The sequence below is a fragment of the Pseudoliparis swirei genome, chromosome 4 (genome assembly GCF_029220125.1).
Source record: "Pseudoliparis swirei isolate HS2019 ecotype Mariana Trench chromosome 4, NWPU_hadal_v1, whole genome shotgun sequence".
Lineage (NCBI taxonomy): Eukaryota > Metazoa > Chordata > Actinopteri > Perciformes > Liparidae > Pseudoliparis > Pseudoliparis swirei.
In genome coordinates, this window is record NC_079391.1 from 16,875,298 (window position 1) to 16,898,508 (window position 23,211).

At 43.8% G+C, this 23,211-nt stretch overlaps 1 protein-coding gene across 1 annotated transcript in view; it reads right to left on the reverse strand.

Annotated features, from left to right (window-relative positions):
* Window positions 1–426: 426 nt before the first annotated feature.
* LOC130192398 (protein diaphanous homolog 3-like) overlaps window positions 427–23,211 on the reverse strand; it is a 161,674-nt gene continuing 138,889 nt past the window's right edge. Inside the window, exon 28 of the mRNA XM_056412368.1 lies at window positions 427–1,844. Coding sequence (XP_056268343.1) covers window positions 1,510–1,844 — 335 coding nt within the window. The 3' untranslated portion in view covers window positions 427–1,509. The remainder of the gene's footprint in view (window positions 1,845–23,211) is intronic.

Consider the following 23,211-nt stretch of genomic DNA (forward strand, 5'->3'; position numbering starts at 1 on the left):
GAGGTCTTTCAAAATGATATTCATATTGAACAACTTACGGTGGGGAATTATTTACTCCTCTACGGAGCACAATCGAAGAAAAATATGGGATCTCGGTCTAAAAGTAAAGAGTCCGTTGGGAGAATTTGGGCCCAGATGATCCGAGCCCCTTTGGGCCTCGAGTAGCCATGTGGCAGCCTTCAGCCCTTTTCCTCCAACAAGTGCTGCCAACTAATTCCCAAAGTGTGTACAAGCATATACAACTGCCTTATCTTTCTTTTACTAATGCAAATATTTCAGGATGTCCGTTAGGATGCATTTCTGCTCACTTGGTGAACGTTAAAGTCAAATGATCAGAAGCCCTGAGAACATAAACACACAGACTTGTATGTTTAATATCCCTCATACATTTTGAAACTTTTGTTAATGATGAAAAAGACGACAACACATTTTTCGTTTCATTTTATTGTAAATGTTTCTATAAAAGTGAGCAAATACAACAAATATGCTTAAGATATGAGTAATGTTTGGGAGATGGAGACGGAAGTAACTCGAGGCTGGATGAACTTTAGTTTATTTTGTGCCACATTTTGATCGATAATACTCGGATAGTGTTCCCATTCTGCTAAATAAACTTGTCAATGACATCAAATTGCTGTTATAACATGCACATACAATGTTATGTTTTATCTCGTATGTGTCGGTCCTTTGTGCTATATAGAATGCAGAAAACTATTGTTTTTCTTCTAGAATACAAACAATCAGATTAATACTTTGAATATAAAAGATCACAGGACTGGAAAAAAGACTCAAAGAAGGAAAAAGAAAGAAAAAAAGACACAAATAGTTAAATACAGAGAGAGATAAATGCAGACGTAAGCTGACGCTCATTTAATTGTCGCATGTATATGAAAATAAATGGTGTAATTGAAAACTAAAATGTAGGGAGGGCAAGATCATATGATAAAGCTGTAAAATAAATGACAGAGGTAATGATAGGAACTTCCAATGTGAAAATAAATGTGATATAATTTCTATATAAAATTGCATAGAAAGAACGTGCTTAACAACATTGCATCTTTTACTTCAAGAGAAAACCTGATATATTCCAATTCTTCGGAATATATAAAGGATTTGAATGTTTTTTGGCAGTGCACTTTACAGCATCAGGTGCATTTTCTCATTTAAACTGGAATGTTTGACACTAAAATGCTTAAGTGCAACCATTAAATCACAACTTTTGTCAATATATATTATCTATTTCATGAAGAAACATTAGCTGTTCTCTACCAACTGGAATCTTCTTTTGCAATTCAAACAAATTATTTTCTATGAAGCCAATTTAAATATCTTGGAACTTGTTTGGCTATTTAGCGCTACGACCTTCACTCAAGTCTTTCAAAACGTCGTCTTACTAACTACATTTTCTGCGTGTGTACAAAACTGTCGAAGCGGAATCCCTTTGGTCAGGTTCAGAGTGCGTGACCACGGCGGTGGGCGCTCTGCGTCCTCAGAGGCGGCGTGCACACCTCACAAGGCTCGCAGTCGGGCCAGCAGAGCCTCCAGATCGGACTCGCCGCTGACGGCAGCACCGGCGGGGGACGACCGGAAGGCCGGAGCCTCCGCTTGCACCTCCTTCTCTTTCTCAGGGGGCCTCGCCGTCTCTCTGTCCAGCCAGTGGCCGAGACCCGGGGCGTTCCTATACCGGCGGCCCGACTCGGAACACGCCGCTGCCTTGGCTCGGGATGGATGGCCCAGAGACTCGTTCTGGGCCTCCTTGGCAGGGGGAGCTTTCACCGCCGCCGAACCTCCTGAATTCATATTCTGCCGAGAGCGAGACCTTTGCAAAGGTGCCCTGTTGTTTTCTGTGAGAAAAAACAACAACAACAACAACACAGAGAGACAAAAGCCGTGAGCACAACTGAGCATGAGGGAGGAGAGCGAGAAGCAGGGCCTCCTTCAAGTGAATGAAAGCGACGGTTAAATGAGCAGAATTAGAAAAAAGGTCAAACAAGCAACGGGCTGCGAAATGAAATGCCAATTGTCGTTTACATCCAGGTGCAGATGTTACATCACAGCATCAAGCATGAGGAAATAATGACCACATGCACAACAAAGCAAAGGTACACACATCCACATTCGTCAGAATACACACACATACACACACGGCGTGGACCCTGCGCTTACACACACACACCGACGAGGACACGCTTCCTGCTGCCGACTGTGGCAAGAGGCAAACTCAATATGATGGATTGGATGAGGCTGATCAGCCGTAACAGAAACTCAATAACTTTAGGTATCGCCCTCTTCCAATCTCCCACTCTCTGACATGACACCCTCCCACCTGCACTGATTCCCTCATTATCATCCATTCTCTTTCCTCTGTTCTTCATCTCAGCTCCCCGCTCCGACAGGAGTCCTCCTCATCATTCTTATTCCCCCCCCTTCTGGTTCACATCCCAGCCAGTCAGTGGAGCGAACCAGTGGCGGCCAGATCAGACCTACGTTCTGAATTATAATCCCTCTGAGTAGATCTTAGACTTCATCATCAGTATGTGTGCTGGAAGGAGAGGACGCATCCATATTCATGTGACCTTGAGCGTGAGAGGAGTGACGCGGGGAACGACGCCACCGCATTTAAAATGTCCTGCGCCTGAAATGTCTGGCAAACAGGAGTCAAACACAGCAGAGCAGAGCGAGCCGCTCCGTCAGCCAATCGGTAATGAGTTTGGAGCGTGGCCAGTCAGTCATGACAGTGTGTTTTATGGGCCGCGCTGACGAATGACAAGGAACGTCCCTGAACACAACCTCTGACAAATAAATAAGGATAAAGGGAGGAAAGAGAGCAGACGAGGAGAAGCCGACTGCAAAATGAAGCAAAGAAATCACACACACACCCACACACACACACACGAAATGAGTAGAGAGTGACCGTGTTTACATGCATTCGAATAACTGGTCGGACTGAAATCGAATGATCCGTTTCATGTCAACACCTTTGTTCGACTATGTGCGGTCCGACTACGATCCGATTAACACCCCTGAATAACTCGATCCGATCCGGTTGATAATTCGACTATCGCGGCATGTAACGGTGAATTGGATTAGGAACTGGACTTTGCGTCTTTGCGCATGCTTGAGATCCCGCCGCCCTCCTCCCTCCCATGTCGTGACCCGGAAGTCGAAAGAGACAATAAGTTGTCACTGCCGGGAGCCTGGCCGGCAGAAAACAAACAAACAACGCTATGGAGAACACAAGAGCCACCACACCAGAACAGTAGAGGGATGTAGCTTCGCCTCGCTCTCTGTTCGCCATCTTTCTCGAAATGTTGATGTTGTTGTTGTTGGTTGTTGTTGGTGGTGGTGAAGAGGTCAAGCGGAAATGTCTGTATCACCACGAGTTGTAATGAAAACAGCGCCACCTATCGTATCGGATATGACATGCTTTCGGCCAATGATTCGAATTACTCACTGCCATGTACAGGACTGTCTCAGAAAATTAGAATATTGTGATGAAGTTCTTTATTTTCTGTAATGCAATTAAAAAAACAAAAATGTCATGCATTCTGGATTCATTACAAATCAACTGAAATATTGCAAGCCTTTTATTCTGATTTATTGCTGATTATGGCTTACAGCTTAAAAAAACTCAAATATCCTATCTCTAAATATTAGAATATCATGAAAAAGTATACTAGTAGGGTATTAAACAAATCACTTGAATTGTCTAATTAACTCGAAACACCTGCAAGGGTTTCCTGAGCCTTGACAAACACTCAGCTGTTATAAATCTTTTTTTACTTGGTCTGAGGAAATATTAAAATGTTATGAGATAGGATTTTAGAGTTTTCTTCATAATCAGCAATATTAAAAGAATAAAAGGCTATTTCAGTTGATTTGTAATGAATCCAGAATGCATGACATTTTTTTTTTTTAATAAACAGAAAAAAAAGAACTTTATTTATTCTAATTTTCTTTCTTTCTCCTGTATATTGGGATAACAGCAGATCCCCCAAAAGATAGCATAGTCCGACTAAAGCAAGATTAGAATGATACCATCATGGAAACGCACTGAGTGTTGCCTGTTGCTTGCCTGAACCGTGAGCACAGCTGTAAACGCTCCTCTCATTATCTCACCCTTTTTTCTCTCTCTTCCTGTTGTTGCCGTCTCAATCTTTAAAAGATGACAATTATTCCCCACTGTGGATCCTGTGCTCCACACTCTCCGATCCCATCCGGTTCCTCTCTCCTCCCCCTTAGAACCTGTCATCTACCCCCCTGTGTGTGTGTGTATCTTTGTGTTCTGCCAGTCCAAGATCTCACAAGCACATATTTCCTTTTCAAATGAAACACTCCGGTTCAGGTGGTGAGAAGATGATCAAATATGGTATTGTAGGAGCGCGGGAATGAACGATATGGACAAAGTCACTTTCTTTGGCTGCACACCTCTGTGGCCGTTGATTTCCTTACACAAAACATTTCCCCCGTGACACCGACACCTCGTGACCTTTAAACCCCTCGACGCCACCCCGTTGCCCTGGTTACACTCCCAGCTCTTAAAGGGACCCGGTCACGTATTCTGCACACCACCCTACTAGTCTTGTGAATTATGTGCTGCCAACAGAGTCCCCTACAGTATCAGCAATTTACATGTTAATATCTTGTTTACACTTCTGTCGATATTTCTGTATGCCAGCGGGTATTATCACACATCAGTTTCAAAGAAAAATAAGCAACTCATTTTCCTGACAGGGCCCCGGCCCTTTAGTGGGGAACATAACCAAAGAGCCGGGCTTCAGTTTCTTCTCCCTCTGCAGGCCTGTGACACCCAGCTGCCCCTTCCTTTGAAGCCCGGCTAGCTCCCCAACGTACGCCTTCATCTGACCTGTAAACCACACCAGAGATGTAGAGCACGTGTCTTCTCTTGTACTCCGTTAACCAAGGACTGACGCTGGTTCTTCAGGAGAACGAGTCAAGTGGAATTCAAAGACAAACCTGTCGCCTTTTATTGAACACAACTCTCGCTGCGGGGTTGTGCATTTATCCCTCGGAGTCCGTTAGACACAGGCTGAGACACTCGATCAGCAATCCGATACAACAATCCTCACTAAGAGTTAGGGCATTTCAACGTGGCTTTCAATTGTAAATAAATGAAAGTGTTGGGCTGTGTGGTCAGAGGGTGTGTTGTGCTGCTCGTGGCTAACGTCTCCTCCATTTCACGCAGGAGTGAAGAGCTTCTTTCTAACGCCATTCCCCCAGATTATTTTCCTTTTCAAACTTGTTGTCTTCTGCTCCGGCAGACTCGGGTGACATCACTTGGGCAATCTATCGGATTCCTCACAGCCACTAAAGACTTTCGACAAACTTCTTAAAAAATCAGTAGCACTCCCCAAGACCTGTAAACAAACCTTGACGTCCGACGTTGGCTCTCCGTCCACAGTAAGCAGTGGCAAAAAGGGAACCATTTAGGACGGTCCCCCAAAGGGATGCCCTTTTCACCTAAATGTTGACATCTGGATATTGTTCACCTCCCTTTCAGGGTCATATCCATCCAATCAAATCCAGCACTTGAACACCACCATATGTGTGCATGACCTTGTAAATTAAACAGTTATTGCCTTTGACCAGGAGGAAGAGGGCGAGGGGGGGGGGGTAGTTGGCGTCACAGCCTTTGTTGTGAGCTTGCCTTGGGTCGACCGCTGCTGTGGGCAGAGTTCCAACAGCACTTTATTGTTCCTCAAAGAGGAAGTTGGTGAAGGCGCGGTAGATGCAAATGCTGCGTTTCGTATGTCAACATTTTGGTAGTGTCGTACGCTGGTGGATTTTATCCCCCCCCCCCCACCCCCCCAAACCCAATAGAACCTGATCAATTTCTACATTTTTTGGTCTGTGCATTGATGTAGTACATTCTGTACTCTTGTATTGATTTCCCAAAACACAGCAGTTGATCTTCACACCTCGCCGCGATAGTCAATTGGAAAACCATCCGCGTCCAATATTAGAAAAGAGCGAGAAGCTTTCATTCCATCTGCAACTGGCAGCAAAAAGGAGTTCACATTTCCTCATGTAAAACCGTTCGCTCCATTCATATTTGCGGCTTCAAGTGAAGCAGATGAGCTTTTACTCATCTCCCTCCTCCTCCTCCTCCGGCTCTTGAAGTTGGGAGAAGTTGTGGGGCAGACATGCTTAGGCAGGCAGCCTCAGCCAGCGAAGACTCGACTGCAGCAGTGCTCGCCTGTCTTCCTCTCTCCTTAATGTTGAAGCTAAACCACCTGCCACCTTCGAGGTGACACTCAGTGCGTTTACATGCAATCGAATTATTGGCTTAGTCGGACTGAAATCGAATTATCCGTTTCATGTAAACACCTTAGTCGGACTATGTGCGGTCCGACTTCGGTCCGATTAACACCCCTGGCTAGCTCGGTCCGATCCAGTTGATAATTCGACTCTCGCGGCATGTAACTCTGAATTCGATTCGGAACTGGACTTTGCGTCTTTGCGCATGCTCGAGATCCCGCCGCTCCTCCCTCCCTCCCATGTCGTGACCCGGAAGTCGAAAGAGCGATAAATTAAATTCTCCGTGTACCTTGACGGCGTCTTCTCTCCGTTATCAACTCAGCCAATAGCGCCATTTGCATTCGCTGTACTCCTATTAACACCATGGAAGAATAGTAGAGGATGTAGCTTAGCCTCGCTCTCTGTTCGCCATCTTTCTCGAAATGTTGTTGTTGGTGGTGGTGAAGAGGTCAAGCGGAAATGGCTGTATCACCACGAGTTGTAATGAAAACAGCGCCGCCTATCGTATCGGATATGACATGCTTTCGGCCAATGATTCGAATTACTCACTGCCATGTATATTGGGATAACAGCAGATCCCCCAAAAGATAGCATAGTCCGACTAAAGCAAGATTCGAATTATACCATCATGTAAACGCACTGACTGAACTCATCTACATGAAGAGCTGGGAAGCGATTGGAAAGAAAACACACAAACAAGAAAAGAAAAATGCCTGGAGATTGGTATTGTCTGGATGTCTGTAAAACATGAACGCGTTGCTAAACGGCCGTCTCTCAGTCCGCCGCCATCCTTAACTTTGCCTGGAAGACAGAATAGAAACGACAAACATTGAAATGACAAGAGAGCTGGCAGGCGGAGTTTGTTGTGTCTGTGCTCGCAGCTTCCTCACAGCCCTCAGTCTTTTTGAAGCAGCGACTGACACGGGTTCTGTTGCAGCATGAGTCACATCACAAACGTAGATGTCTGATAGGATAGCATTTTGCAGCAAAGTAAACGGCCCTGTCCAAAACTGAGTGTTTCTTTTGTTTCTCTCTGCAAATAGCTGCACACTTTCTTCTCATCAGATCATTTGGTCCACATGCATTTGCCAGTGCTTATAAAGATGCAGATGAGCCTTTGCTCTCATCTCACACTCCCTGCCCGTCTCTCCGCTCTTATGAAGTTTGCAGTATTTGATCACTTTAAGAAGAGCAGTCATGCAGACTAGGAAAGATACAGAGAGCTATACGCCTTATTTTCCCCTCCCTTTGCGGAGTGATTGACACAACAAGTTAAAGTTCGCAAGATCAAACACGCACGCAGCCGACGTATAATCACTGCACAGTGGCCGTTTGCTGCATGTTGTCTAATGACCACTTTCCCTGTTTGTTTGGGTTTTGGTGCATCCAGAAGTGGAACATCTGGGGGGGGCAGTTTACTGCACAGAGGTCATGTCAAAATGTATGGAACAAAAAAAAAAATCTATAAAACAAATTGTGCAAATATGTCATACAAACAATATAATTAATGATTACGTGCACAGGTGTCCAAAGCTACACTTGGCATCGTCAAGTTGCGTTTGTTTTTGTCCAGTTCTATTTAAACATTTAAACAGTGAGCAAATTCAGAAAGTTCTGCCATTGATGCCTCAAGTGCATCATTGTTTTAAGAGTCTGGCCTGCAGTCTATCTTTCCTCATTCAGGCCCGCAACTCACAACTTCCTCTCCTCTTAGAGGACTGTACGTCCCCCAACAGGTGAAAAACCACCTCATCATTGTTTTGTGAACGTAAAATTGTGGGTACTGTGCAGAGAACGACCATCACTGAATGCATGTGTACGGCCAGAGAGGAGACGAGCAGAGGACAGCAACATTTAGGAGTTGAACAAGTTTGGTGTGAGTAAAGTGTTGATGCGCCGACGTCCCCCCGCGAGCCTTTTAGAAAGGTGAAAGCTAGCAGACAGCTTGTTAGCTTGCCCGTGTGCATCAGGCTCGCTGTAATTAAAGATCATTACCTGGCACACACGCCAGTCAATGAAGTCCCTCCTTTGTTCGCCATAGTTAACTTTAACTGTGTGTGTGTATGTGTGTATGTGTGTGTGTATGCGTGCAGAGCGGTCTGCCTAGGGTCTCTGTCGCGTGTAAAAACAGCATGTGATTAACAAAAAGGATAAGAGGCAACTAGTTATGGAAGGAGGGTGGGAGTAATGGGGGGATGATGATGATGATGATGAGGAGAAGGGAGAATGATGACAAGATGGGCAGAATAAAAAGCCCCAGGACAATGATTTGGAGCAAATGATTGTGATTTGGACTAGACAGAAATAGAGTATAAAAAAAGATGGAGCAATAAGGAGACAGGGGAAGAGAAAATAAAGGAGGTGTGGAAATGGATGGTTGAAAGAGCCCCGACAACAATCCCTGTGGGTAATGTGGAAACTAGCACTGTTCTAGCTAAGTGAAGCCTGTCCGGCTCTAATGCATATCAATGTGTTTTTGCTTTGTTGAGCTGGGATTTGCCCCCCCCCCCCATTTTCTCCTATATTTAACAACCCCAAATATCTTTGTAAATACAGAAGAATGGATGATGGTGTTCGTGGAAAAGCCACATCGTGTGGAAGCCTTGTAGGTGCGTGTGTGACGGTGTGTATGCAGGCCTGGGCTCGGATTGTTTTTTTCTCCTCTATCGTTTGAATTTATTCTACCGCAACAATACCTGGCTACACAAAGCTTTGACTTTCTTTGTTTTTGTTTAAGATCAGTGCCTCAACAACCAATTAAGCAACGTCATAATCATAATAAAGTCATCTATTATAAAAGCCAAACACATTTATTTTTCCTTCTTCTGTTTTTGTTATTGTTCTGAATGGAACAAATTATAGTTTGGGACTGTAGGAAATAAATAAACAATTTGCTGTTAACTAATGGCTCTTGGAATGATTATTCTATTAATAATAATCGACAAATTATGAAAATCGACAGATTATGAAAATAATAATCAGCTGCAGCCTGAGGGGCATGCACGAGATCTAATGAAGGCTGAAAGAAGTGCATATTTTCATTTAGTGACAGTGATGATCAGTCCAATAACAGACAAATTCTGTCCCGTTCATAATCATTATTTTGGTAAAAAGGATGGATAAAAGTACAGTCTGTTATTTCAAGTGTAAAAATGACAACCAATACAATGCGACACACATCCTGGGTGGTAATCTCTGAACACAGTGCTGGGCCTGGAAAGGAAACAGTCTTGTTCAGAGGAGAGAGTGGGGGCGGTTTCTTGACATTTATAGGTCAACCTCCGTGACTCACCTACAAACAAATCCGTGGCGATCATAAACATTATGCGACTGGACATGGCAACGGTGTTTGCACCAGGAACACGCTCCTAAAGACATGTCAACACATATCCGCCGCCGCCGTGCTTAAATAGACATGATCGAGTCACATTAGAATCAAGTGTACATGATCAAGTGAAGAGGGGTGTTTGCTTCAAACCCCAAAAGGGCAACATGGAGGAAGTGAAAGGGCTGAGCTGGATGTCCCTCAAGTCTCTTGCCCCTCAGTGTGAACCCACGCCACTGTGGGAGCAGCCAAGCATGACATCGCGTTAACACGCCTAGGTGCTTCCAACAATGACTCAAAAGTGAGCCTGGTTCAACTGCCACAACACACACCTACACACACCCACACCCACACACAGCGAGGAAGGTAATTAAAATAAACAAAGCTTCCGTTATCATGGACCACACATTTAACCTCTTCACTGTCCAATGCTCGCAATACGATGTTTTTTCCCGAGACGTCACACGTCAGAAACACAGTGGTCAAATTCATTCTCGAGGCCTTTTCGGAGGCGACTTGTTTGACGGACAGCCATCTTCAATTAACTTTATATACGGACACACATCCAATGTCGCAGCAAACTAGCATTATCATTATAGTGCAACGGCTACAACATGTTTACCGCGCACAAACCAGAGATAATGATGCGACTGCTCTGTGCTTTTGGAGGAAAACAAATACCACTTAAATTAATAGTTTTTAACAGCTTAGAAATGGGCAGTGTAGTTGAAAAAAGAAAAGAAAAAAGAAGCAAAACCATGTTTAGTGTAGTAAATTACCCATCTCAAGCAAGTTTTACATCTCTGAAAGTTGTTAAAATGCACTCATGTATTAAGGAACCTGCTGTGCCAGGCCATGGTCAGTGACTATAGAAATAAGCAATCTGTAATAAATGAGGAAAAAAAATGCACCAAAAAAAAAGATGCAGCGGGATTTTTTTACAACATAAACAAATCTGTCCATTTGTATTACAAAGAGAAAATACACCTGGCAGATGGTTGGAGCAGCCCGGGCTCTTAGTCCTGCTTTACTCTCATTATACCTACATGCAGGGTAATGGACTGAGAATGTTTCCTTGTACAGGAACAGCCTCACTTCCTGGGGTCTTTGTCTCTTTGCCTCTGTCACACACCCACAGTCCTTTTCCAATAAGCATTGGCTATTTCACTGATAAGGTGTGTAGCCAGTGTCCTCTGCTGCCTGCGGCATGAATTAAACATGTCTTGGTTTCAGGCTCTGCTTCCTGTTGTTGTTAGTGTGGTTACTGCTGGTAAATAAGCCCAGCAGCCGTCGTCTAATGCATATGTATTTCCCCTAGGTGGCTTCACACTAACTAAGGGTTTCTATCAGCCGCTCTCTCCAGCAGTCACCACCTGTCACACTGGGAGATTAAAATATTGATCCTTCACACGCCTCCAGACACAAAGCTGCCACGCACTCGCAAATGCGTCCGCAAACAGACAAACACAGAGAAGCACACATTTCTCGGTTAGCTTCCAATCAGCCTGTAACGTGGATTAATGGACTGGGGGACTGAAGAGAAGTTTATATGATGGATGAGGAGAACAGTCCTGAGAGCTGTACACACGGACTGCAGCGGATTGTGGAGAGGCTGCACAAGTCATCTGTATCCAGAACACATGTTCAGCCCACCAGGAGTTGTCTGATAAGTTCCTTTGAGATCAAGAAGAGATGTGCATAATTTTAAGAACAAAACATGGTTAGAATTTCACATGAAAACAGTTTTTCCTTCTCTGGTTTTCAGTTTCCAACGTCCAGGTAGGAGGTAGAACCAGGACATTAAATGTGATTTATTGTCATATATTCAAGTTTATGCAAGTATGTATTGGTATTAAGCATCAATACTAATCTGGTAAAGACTTTATTGTGTCAAAGTATAGAAACATTCAAGTGTGGATAGCGGGCATTGAATGTCTGGTGGATTCTTAATCTTGTTTCTTTGACTGGATGCTCATTGAAATATAAAATAATATACATGTGAGGCTTTTTTTTCTCTTCTACTGCTGCTTGTGTTCAGACAACATTTAACATGCATGAGGTTTGGCTTCTTTTGTTAAATAAATGTCTATGAATTATTTATATTTCTCAATGTAAAAAGCTTCACTTTGGTATCATTATTAAAACTTGGAAATTCATATGTGACTGATTGTTTAGCAACACTGGTGTATTGAGGCAATGTTCAACACTTCACACTTATAATGCAACACACAATTGAATCGCGCAACACTATCCTGACATCAAAAGGTGATTAAATATTTCAAACTCCATCGGAAGACTTCTATTCTTTGACTCTTTTGTAGTCTCACGGAGGCGTTTCTTTTTTACCATTGTTTTCGCTGCGAGCTGAGGGCTTGTGTTTAACACTCAAGCCGACTGACAGCTCTCAATATGCAGGGCCAACGCTGCCAAACAGACTTATGAATTCCAAACAGCCCGGAGTCATGCTCCATATTTTATTGAAGTTGAATATTTAAAAAGATCAATCCACTCAAAACCATATAAAACCTGTCGTTGTGGGGCCTTGTGTCCTAAAAATAAAATCGCATCTGCCATATCGCATTACAGACAGCCACATCAGCCTCCATCTCTTCACCATTTCCCCCTCTGTTCCCTTCTCTCTCTGACAAAACCCATCTGGTAACCAGCCTTTCTCCATCAACACTTTGCCTTCTCTCTTTCAAACAACTGCAAACTTCTTGCTGCCTCCTCTCTCATTCGTCTCCATTTCCTCCCTCACTGTCTGGCTCTGACAATTTCTTCCCTTTATTGGTAAAGTAACTCTCATCCCAGAGCTGTCCATTAAACTAATTTCTTCTCAGGGAATTACACAGACCACCAAGTAGAAAGAGAGTTCTCCCTGTCCTTCCTACAGCACAAATAACATGGTTCTTATTTTAAAAAGTGAACACAAAAAAACCAAACATTTGATATTGACCAGATATGACAGAATTAGTGGAGACAGACTGTAATGCAGCCGGCGTCTGACAGTCAGATCAAAGCACTCTGCACCAATTAAAAGGGGAAACGACTTTGACAAGACAAAATGTGAGAAGCGGACAACGAGGCCCGATAGAGTTCTACTTGTATGTCGCTTTTCCACTTTCAGCTGTCGCACTCATGCCATCATTCACCCATTCTGATGGCAGGACCCACGCAAGGTGCCACCTGCCCATCTACTCATGCATACACCGCCAGCACAGCCTGCAGCAGCAATCTGAGGTTAAGGGTCTCGTCCAAGGACACATCAATCCTGCTCCACCACTCAACCACTGAGCAAGTGGGTGTGCGCCGTCACTCGGCTCATAGCATAATTAAGCGTGAAGTAAAAACGTATCCAGATATTTATTATTTCAGCTAGCTTTTAAGTCACCTCTCAGATATTTGAATGGAACAACAAACAATACATTTGACAAAGCATATCTAAAAATATATTTTAGCTTTAAATTGTAAAACTGATATTTAGGAAATTGCTTGACAGATTGGTGGAGTTTTTGATCTTCATGATCTTTTCTGTCCAGATACTGACTTTGAATGAGATAGAGATTCAACTTGAGGAAATAACCTCTGCAATGTGTCATAACAGGGAAAATATGTTGGTGTCGGCATCTTCCTGGTTTCCGTTTGTAGTCCGAGGAGTATGGACCAATCACGATTGAGCAGGCTTTGGTCAAACGCAGGTAAACAGTTTGGGTGGGGAGCAAAATGGTTGGTATGTATTGGGCGAAAAAATGCAATATCCGAGATTGAGCTTTTCATTGGTTGAAAATTAGCTCGTGAACTGGCAGGCTGCTAAACGCAACGTCTCTACACTCCCAAATCAGGTCTCGGATTTCAAGTTGCTAATCCGACTGTGGACAATGAGCAGCGAAGGAAAAAGTCTTGGCCCGGATATCCGCTGGCTCTAGAACCTCAGAAATGTAGCCGCTTGCTTCAAGTGGCTTATCTGTCATCAGACCGATAGCGGATGGGTTCACAGAATACTCAATTACGTACAAGAGTAGTGTTCTGTAGGTAATATTACCCATGCTAAAGAAATAGTACTGTTATTATAATGAAATAATAATGATGACTTTGAGAGACAAAAAAAGGGAAACAAACAAACAAAGCAGCATTTATGAGGACTCCAGCCTGATACAACACAACAAGGACCATTACAAGAAATTAGGGCTGCAACAACGAATCGATAAAATTCGATTATTAAAATAGTTGGCAACGAATTTCGTTCTGTCGCGCGATTATTACGGCACTCAATAAGTCGCCGAGTATAAAAACAGTTGAGTTGAGCGCAGAGCTGCGCAGGAGAAACCAGAGCGGAGCGAGAGGAGAGACGGAACGCTGCGTTGTGAGAGCCAATCAGCGCTGAGCTGCTCCGCTGTTGATGAATCTAATTGGCTGCTGCTGCTCACGTGGCGCTGGATGCGGAAGTCCTTCACGTAGTCGGAGTGACATTCACGGAGCTGTGTGCGCCTACGGGTGATGTTATGAACCCAGACACCAGGGCGCTACGACGTGTGTGGCATTTCCACAAGAAGTATAACGTAGAAAAAGTGGTTATTTATTCCGTGGCGGATAGCTGAAAATATTTGTCCATGGAGAAAGGCAACAGAGATAAGCCACGCCCCCTCACCGTATGAAGCGTTTAACCCATAAATAGCCAACTCAGGAGAGTAAACCGCTGTCGGTCTGTTTGTCACGGGTTCATCCACATGCTGACTAGTGAACAGGGTTCATCCACATGCTGACCAGTGAACAGGGTTCATCCACATGACCAGTGAACAGGGTTCATCCACATGACCAGTGAACAGGGTTCATCCACATGACCAGTGAACAGGGTTCATCCACATGACCAGTGAACAGGGTTCATCCACATGCTGACCAGTGAACAGGGTTCATCCACATGTATTCCGTGTAAATTAACATTTGAATATAACAAATTTGCATTACTTTTCCAACATTTTGGGATTTTATTTTTTTCAATTACTTTTCTAGGCCTGCTAATAGCCATTTAAAAATGCCATGACTTTTCCAGGTTTTCCATGACCGTACGGACCCTGTTTTGAATAAAGGGTTGAAAATTACAGTGTTTTTGTTTTTTTATCCGATTAATCGAAAAAATAAACAACAGATTAATCGATTATCAAAATAATCGTTAGTTGCAGCCCTACAAGAAATCAGATCAAATCAACCCATACCAGAATAAAAGTAGGGAGACGGGCAACATATCGGGCCAAGATTGTGTAATACGGGGTGACGGTGTCATTGCATGCATTACTAAATAGCATGAACGTAAAGCTTGTAAGCTTTTGCATCGGGTGCTGCTTATGCTAGCAAGGGAGAGAAGCGGTCTACAAAGTAAGAGACTGCCGGCGTCACATTCTCCTCCTACTCAGCCGCTCTACTCTGCGGCATCAGTGAAAAGAAAGCAACATTCACATGGCACCACCACAGTGATTTGGGGGTAGTATTGCTATCAATACAATTTGAATCATCGCTTTGTCTCCCAGTGAAGGTCAGCTAGCAACACGAGAGAGAGAGGGAGAGAGAGAGAGAGAGAGAGGAAATGAAGTGACAGGGCAGGCAGAGTTCAGCTCAGACTCTGTCCAGGGGCTTCTTTCTCTAACAGTCATACAGGCCAGGCAATTAAAAATACATGCATCAATGGGCTATGCAACTCTAGTGATACAATTACACCTCCTGAATAGATGTAAATGGCCATAGCCATTCGGCACAGCGTGTGTGCCCAAATGAAAGCCCATTTCATATTCATGTGCACTTAGAACCGGTGGCTGGCCAGCCTTGTTCAATTCAATGAACCTCTCATCAATGCAGCGGACAGGTCACGCGGTTGAATAGGAGGTTGTACACTTCACGGCTCAGCAGAACGCTGTAGTTCTTTACACAACATGAGTCTTCTTCAGGGACAGACATCAGTAGGCCAGGACAGTGGTGTTGCTGAGATTGGACCATATTGATTTATGAATTAACGCAGAGAGAAACAGAGATGTGTGCCCTCTGTACTGAAGCCCCATGTTGTGGCTAGCTGTTAGCAAACACCCAGGGGAGGACTTTCAAGCTGAGTGGGACCTGTAGCAGTGACCTCAGTGTGTGAGGGTGCTAAGTAGGAGTGTGTTTTGATTCAATAAATTATTTTTTTATATTTAACTTCCAAGCGTGTACAAAGATCCCATCCCTGGTACAGTACATGTGTGTAATATCTGTTTGTGTATTGACGGTCTAGCACAAACACATCCTAAACAGATCTCCCCTGAGGGAGAGTGCAGTGCTTTGCTGTAAGTGTGTCATCCATCTCATTCCTCCTGAGAGCTCCCATAAGGCCCATATTTATCAATGCTCCCCTCAGAGGTTCTACGTCCCGCCCAGTGAGCCAATGGCCATGCGGACAATGGAATGGGTTAATATTGTAAATGGCCGGCAGAAGATCAAAGCTAAAAGGCCCACAGCACATCCAAAGCTTTGACTAAGAGGAAGAGAGACTTGGGAGTGAAATGTGCATCCATGGCTGCGTCAACAATCAGAGAACCAAAGAATGTCTCGCTGACAAAGCGCTTTCCTTACAGAGAAGTACATTGTTTGCTAGTTCAGTCCTCTTGTTAGCCTCGACCTGCAGAAACACGCCAGCAGCTGTGGAGCAGAAGGTGTGGGGGTAATCCACTTCTTTGTACACTCTTAACCCTTGTGTTGCCTTAGGGTCATTTTGACCCGAATCAATATTACACCCTCCCTCCGCCTTTGGGTCAATTTGACCCGATTCAATGTTTCACCCTCCTGTTACCTTTATATTTACTAACATATTTTACCCTTTGGGTTCAATTTGACGCCAGCAATTAAAACCTCCAGAAAATTATTAGAATTAATATTGTTTTCCAAGTTTAAGTGTGAGGCACTTTATGTTTGTTTGTTGACTACCGAAAGAACACCGACATTAAACATTGAATGGGGTCAAATTAATCCTAAGGCGGGGGGAGGGTGTAATATTGATTCGGGTCAAAATGACCCTAAGGCAACACAAGGGTTAAAATTCACATTCAACGTTATTTTTTACAGATACAGAACCTTGAGCAGAATCAAAGTACACACACACAAACGCGCGCGTGCACGCGCACACACACACACACACGCACACACACACGCGCGCACGCTGGGCTTAATGTCTAAGATACAGCTGCATCGATTCAAACTGCTTGAATCAGGGCATTGCTGGGAGGGAATCAATGACAAGCCTGATATAACAGGTATTTCTTTGATAAAAAAAAGAAAAAAACAGTTAATAATGTCTTTTACTTTGTGTTTCCCTTTCTGCCAGTCTTGTCAGCTCCGTGAAAGTTCAGATCATGTGTTAACCACCGCTTGAAGCATGAACTTAGTAGGTGACAGAATTCCTTTGCCTGCAAAATACATCAAAATGTGACTGTTCAAATATAGAAACCGCTTTCTATTGTGGGAATTCCTGTATGAAATATTTCACTCTTTGTCTCGATGTTGCCAGAACGAGAGACACCCCTGTATTTTTAAAACTTCCACAGTTGCTCAGCACCATCAAATATACAAAATGGTGTTTGTTTTCTTTAATCAGCCAATGAAAAGGACAATGGCTCAGTGGGAGACATCAGAGCATACAGGAGCGCCTGCGGCACAATCGTAGTTGTAATTATCACAACACCAATCAGCAAACACGCGCAACACAAACACAGGGACAAAGAAGAAATCCAGGGAGGAAACAAACAAGTAAATAACTTCAGAGGACAGGACAATGCACCATGAGAGCATGCAGCACCGTCTGTCTGCGAACAATCAGAGAGGCTTTGGTGCTCTGGCTGTTGCTATCATTAATCAGACAAGAGATATAAAAACAAAAAGGGAGAGCGAGCGCACGGCTGTGAGGGCACGTGTGTGTACGTGTGTGTGTACGTGTGTGTCTTCTGACTGCTTTGGAAAGTTAAATGACACTTACTTTTAGCTATAGCTGCCTCATTATGATTTAACAAAGTAGTCTAGCCAGGAATTACACTTAAATGTTCACCCAAAAAAAAATGTATGAATACATATCATACCCTAACACCACCACCACGAAACCCAGAAAAACCTAACCCCTTATCAAGAAAAAGCATTTTTATTTTAATGCTGAGAAATGTGTTTTGCATAAGTGAAAGCACAAGCGTTAATGACTAGTGCAGCATCTGTATGATGTCACAGGAGAGGGGTGTGACTGAAACACGAGCACAGCCGTGGCTCATAACGAATAACATGTCACATTGTCAAACGGACCAACAGACCCTGCAGGAGCAATTAAGAGAGATTCAACTTGGTGCACTTCTGCTTCTTAGACGGAGAGAAAATATTCCAGGAGTTCTAACAAGCAACAGTTGCTTGTTAAAAAGAAGAAGAAAAAAAATCAAACCAGTGCAAATGTGATTGATCCGAAATGTTTTACAAAATAAACGAAACCGCTTTTGTTTGTACGAAGATCCATGATATCAAAAGCGAGTCGGGTTCAACTCTATTGCAGAGTCCTTCATGTCGCTGTGAAAGAAATGACCACGCCGTGCTAATCAACTGAGTTAATTGTCGGGGAGATAACATGTCCATTCAGTTGAGACGATTCATTCATCAAGATGTTGCCATGCAAACGAGACGAGCCGGCAGTCATGCTCGCATTCAATTCAATTTGTGAATTTTTCAACAAACTTTTTTAAACGTCGCACAACAGGGATGCGAGTTAGGCACATTTCCACCGACTCGTTTGCACCGAGCGTGGTTTCGTCTGGATTTTTCCGGAACGTGCTAAGCTTCATGCATGGCGATTATCTGCCCGGCAGAATAATAAATGTAGGGGCTGCGAGATGGAGACAGAACAAGTCGCATTGGCTAAATAACCCGCGGTGACAAATAAATAGAGAGGCGTTAAGGAAATTGGTTTAAATTGTTAAACTTTTTAAGTTGTAATTGTTTTTTCTTGTCTGCTGGTATTTGGTCATGTTTCATGACGGCCGGAGACAAAGAGGAATTAATTATTCGGCAACGGCATTTCCATATCCCATTAAACACATCAACTTTCATTTGAAAAAGACCCACAAAATAACCCGCCATGTAAGTACAAAAAAAATTGCCCAAGTGAGTACGTTTAATCGGATCTTGACGTTTCCATAGAGCTTTTACACGATCAATATAAGTAAACAATACACGGGCTTTCTTCTGAAGTTATTCTGCAGGTTCATTTAAACCAATCCATTGTCTGCCGCCAGCACCACTAATCATGATGTGTTCCAGAAAACTGATCTGCCGACAGCTAAATCTTTGCAAACTGTCCCAAACACAAATGCGGTAAACAGAAGACGTGGAACACAGCAGGAGTTAAAGTAATGAAGAGAGAGGAAGGAGGGAGAGAGCAGAGAGAGGGGAAGAGAGAGAGAGAGAGAGAGAGGATAGGGAGGGCAGAGAGAGGGAAAGAAAGAGAGCATAGGGAGGATATGGAAAGCAGAGACAGAGGCTAGGAAGAGCAGAGAGAGAGAGAGATAGAGAGCGAGAGAGAGAGTGGAAATGCATGGCAAGAGTCAGAGCAGAGTAGAGGAAAACAACTTGGCCGGAAACGTGGCGCGTAATACGTCCATGACTGCAATTACAGTCGTCACCTCAGTGTTGCTCCAGGCCTTGGCTGTGGCCATGCACAAATCCGATTTAGTTTGCACTGATTTCATATCTGCCAAACCACTTGGCGAGGAGGCCGAGCTTACATTGTTATTGGAATTGCTCGGGTCTGGACATAATCAGACATCTCTAAACCCAGAAGGAAGATAACAGGAGAAGAACCAGCTTACACGTCCGCTAAGAACCTATGCTGTTACCCTGCTGTACAGCAGACGCACACATTTAGCACAGGTCTGGAACAATAATCTTGTTCTGCTGCGGCAGATGGATGATGATTAAAAAAACATTAGCGACTGTTTTAGTTTGGCTAGTACAGGGTCTCACACTAATGATGATACCAGATTCTCCAGAATGGCGAAGTGTTTGATTAGAAAGCTTTCATTTTCTGAGGCACGCTTTCCCCCCACAATAAGCAGTATTAACACAGCAACGGTTTTGGGGCTGCACTATGTCACCCAAAGGGATACCGTCTTTAAAAACACAATCGCAATAGTTGACAGTGCTATGTTACTTATTCACACTTTTAATTTCGTGGTAAAAGGTCGTTCATTATTCAGAATGTTCTAATTAGGGGAACAAATTAAGGGGAACTCGTACAAAAATAATCCCCAAATGAATTGCATACAAATCAAATTGAAATACAAATATTCAAATAAACAAGACAGTTGATTGAGGCTCCCTTCTTGCACACGCCATAGATGTGCAGTCTCAGTGTTCACGCTGTCCTCAGGAGCAACGATTAGCTGGTTGCCTCGACACGCATTCAAAGACCACAAACAATGTACATTGAATGGCTCATGCTCTCCAGAAATTCCCCTGTGGAAGTGTTATTATTGAACACAGCTAATATATGGATTATATTTGGTGTTGTGAGAGGGACACTCCCAATGCGGATGCAGGCGTACTTCTAATTTCCAAACTTCATCGTGCATCAATGACTTGAATTACAAAAGAAATGACGAGAAGATTATGAAATGATTCAAGCCCTGATCCGGTTTTCATATACATTCTTGAATGAATATGATGTTGGATGCTTTACAAATGACATCTCTCTCTCTCTTTCTCCCACTGTCTCTAATTAAAGGATTAGCCAGAAGTGTTTATATCTGAATGGAACCGTGAAGAAATCTCCACACAGACGGCGTCTGATAAACCGGTATAGGAACGCAACCAGTGCAATCAATGCAGACACCCACTGGAACCGGCTGCTGTGTGGCGCCGGCTGGTGACTACTAATGGTTCACAGCCGTAGGTTGGTGGAGCAGAGAGATGATCTTTGTGGAGCTCATGTTTTCCACTCAGCATGTACACAGACACCGCTGTGTGTGACACGCCGAGGATACAGAGAAAGGTGAGCACAAAGCCAGAGGAAAAAAGAGAGCTTAGGAAGCCTTATTTATCTCCCATCGCCAACACCCATCTCCTGACTTGCATGGCTAATGCCACTCGCTCACCCACACGTGGGCCTCCATATGGATGTCATGATACTTCCATTTTTGCAGGCGCTCACATACTTACTGTCTACTATATGCATTGATCGTGGGGGTTCGCCATGGCAACAGGAACAAGACACATAGCGCCTAGTATACAGCTGTAGCTTATGAATACCTGGATCTCATTATAACCCGATGAGACGGCCTGTTGTAGAACCGCTGGACACATGCAGCATTAGCAAAATGGCGCCAAGGCACAGACGGGCATGTACTCAAGCACAGAGTGGTCTGTGGCTCCCGTTTCAAACAGGAGGACTGTGACACATCCTGACAACTAGGGCTGCAACTAACGATTATTTTGATAATAGATTAATCTGTTGATTATTTTTTCGATTAATCGGATAAAAAAACAAAAACTGTCATTTTCAACCCTTTATTCAAAACAGGGTTCGTACGGTCATGGAAAACCTGGAAAAGTCATGGCATTTTGAAATGGCTATTAGCAGACCTAGAAAAGTAATTGAAAAAAATAAAATCCCAAAATGTTTGGAAAAGTAATGCAAATGTGTTATATTCAAATGTTAATTTACACGGAATATATACGGTGTGCTTTGGAATTCTCCTTGTTAGTTTAAATACTACATCTTCTCACTTTGTCAAGTATACACAGAGTTTTCACTAAATGTTTAATCATGGAAATTTGGTTTAAAATCATGGAAAGGTCCTGGAGATCCACTGGTCAGCATGCGTATGAACCCTGTTCACTGGTCATGAACTGGGTTCATAACATCACCCGTAGGCGCACACAGCTCCGTGAATGTCTCCGACTACGTGAATGACTTCCGCTCCCAGCGCCACGAGAGCAGCAGCAGCCAATTAGATTGACTAACAGCGGAGCAGCTCAGCGCTGATTGGCTCTCACAACGGAGCGTTCCGTCTCTCCTCTCCCTCTCGCTCCGCTCTGGTTTCTCCTGCGCCGCTCTGCGCTCAACTCAACTTTTTTAATACTCCGCGACTTATTGAGCGCCGTAATAATCGCGCGACACAACGAATCGACAATGAAATTCGTTGCCAACTATTTTAATAATCGATTTTTATCGATTCGTTGTTGCAGCCCTACTGACAACCTCTCCCTTGTTACCGCTCCTCCTTTCTCCTCACCCACTTTGTCAGGCAGAAGGTGTTTCAGAGGCAAACGGACAAAGCACCTTTGTGGCAGGGGCTTTGACATCATCCGTTTGGCCTTTGTATATGCCGAACGGGGAGCAAAAGGTCTTCGTCATCGCTCTGCTCGACTTGTGGATGTCAGTCAGGAAGCGGTTGTACAATTTATTGTTCTCAATCAAAATGGATGAATACTAAAGTCCCGAAAGTTGTGATTTTGATTGCGGTTCAAGCCAGGGACTGCTTATTGCGCCCGCTTAAGTGACAACTGTCACTGGCTAATTTAATTGGGTTTATCGCCATGTCCTACCGGCGCTAGTGGCGATGGTGTGAAAGAGGAACAGAAGGAAACCATGACATGGTGGGGCGTATAAAGAGAGAGCAGGAAAACAAAATGAGGATAAAATGAACAAGCAGGAAGGGAAAGCGGGGTTGTATGGGTGATGGAAACAGATGACTGGAGGAGGAAAGGGGAAGGAGAGGCTCCACAGACTAAAAAAAGGCACAGGGAAGGTGAAAAGCAGAGTGGGATTTATTTTCACCCGTCAACAGCACTTAAGGCCATAAACACATACAAAGCCCGAGCCTCCGGGGCATTAGGACAATATTAGTCTGTGAGTGTGTGTTTGGGTGTGATGGATGATTCTTCACATTGATGTAGTTTGTCATTAGAGTGTTGAATGTAATCCTCCTTGAGAAATCACTAACGCGGGTCGCCCAGCGCAGCGCTGCCGTCACTGTGGCATCGGTGCGAAGGTAACCGTTTGTGGTGGCGGCGGCGCCCTTCCACAGGATCCACTCACAACGGCACTTTTTAAATTGCAGTAGCGTAGCCCTGATTCACAACTGATCTTCAAACACCCTCTCCATATCGTTCATATCTTTCAGGGAATAGGCAGTGAATTACAGCACTGTTTCTACACCTGCGTGCTGGCTCTTGATATCTTCATGAAGACCTCATAAAGAGGATATTTCAGAGAAAATAAACAGCTCTTATCACTGTTGCAACGCCGTGGAGCGGAGTAAAATATAGAAGATGATGCAAACTTAGTAGAAAACTAATGATGACGAGTGAAAGGTAAAAGGGATCCTCTCTTCATCCCTGGATCAAAGGATAGAGGGGACATGGCAAAATTAATTCATCACCTTTTGAGAAAGTCTTTATATTAAGGCTGTGTGTCCGAACTGGCTCTCGGCTTATTATAAATACTAACAGGAAAAACTAGTCTGAATGGTGTCTGTGTGGATAGGGCTCAGACACAAAAGAGAGGTGATGACTGTCCGTGGCGTCTGAGCCTCCTGGGTCTCTTATTATTCTCTTGT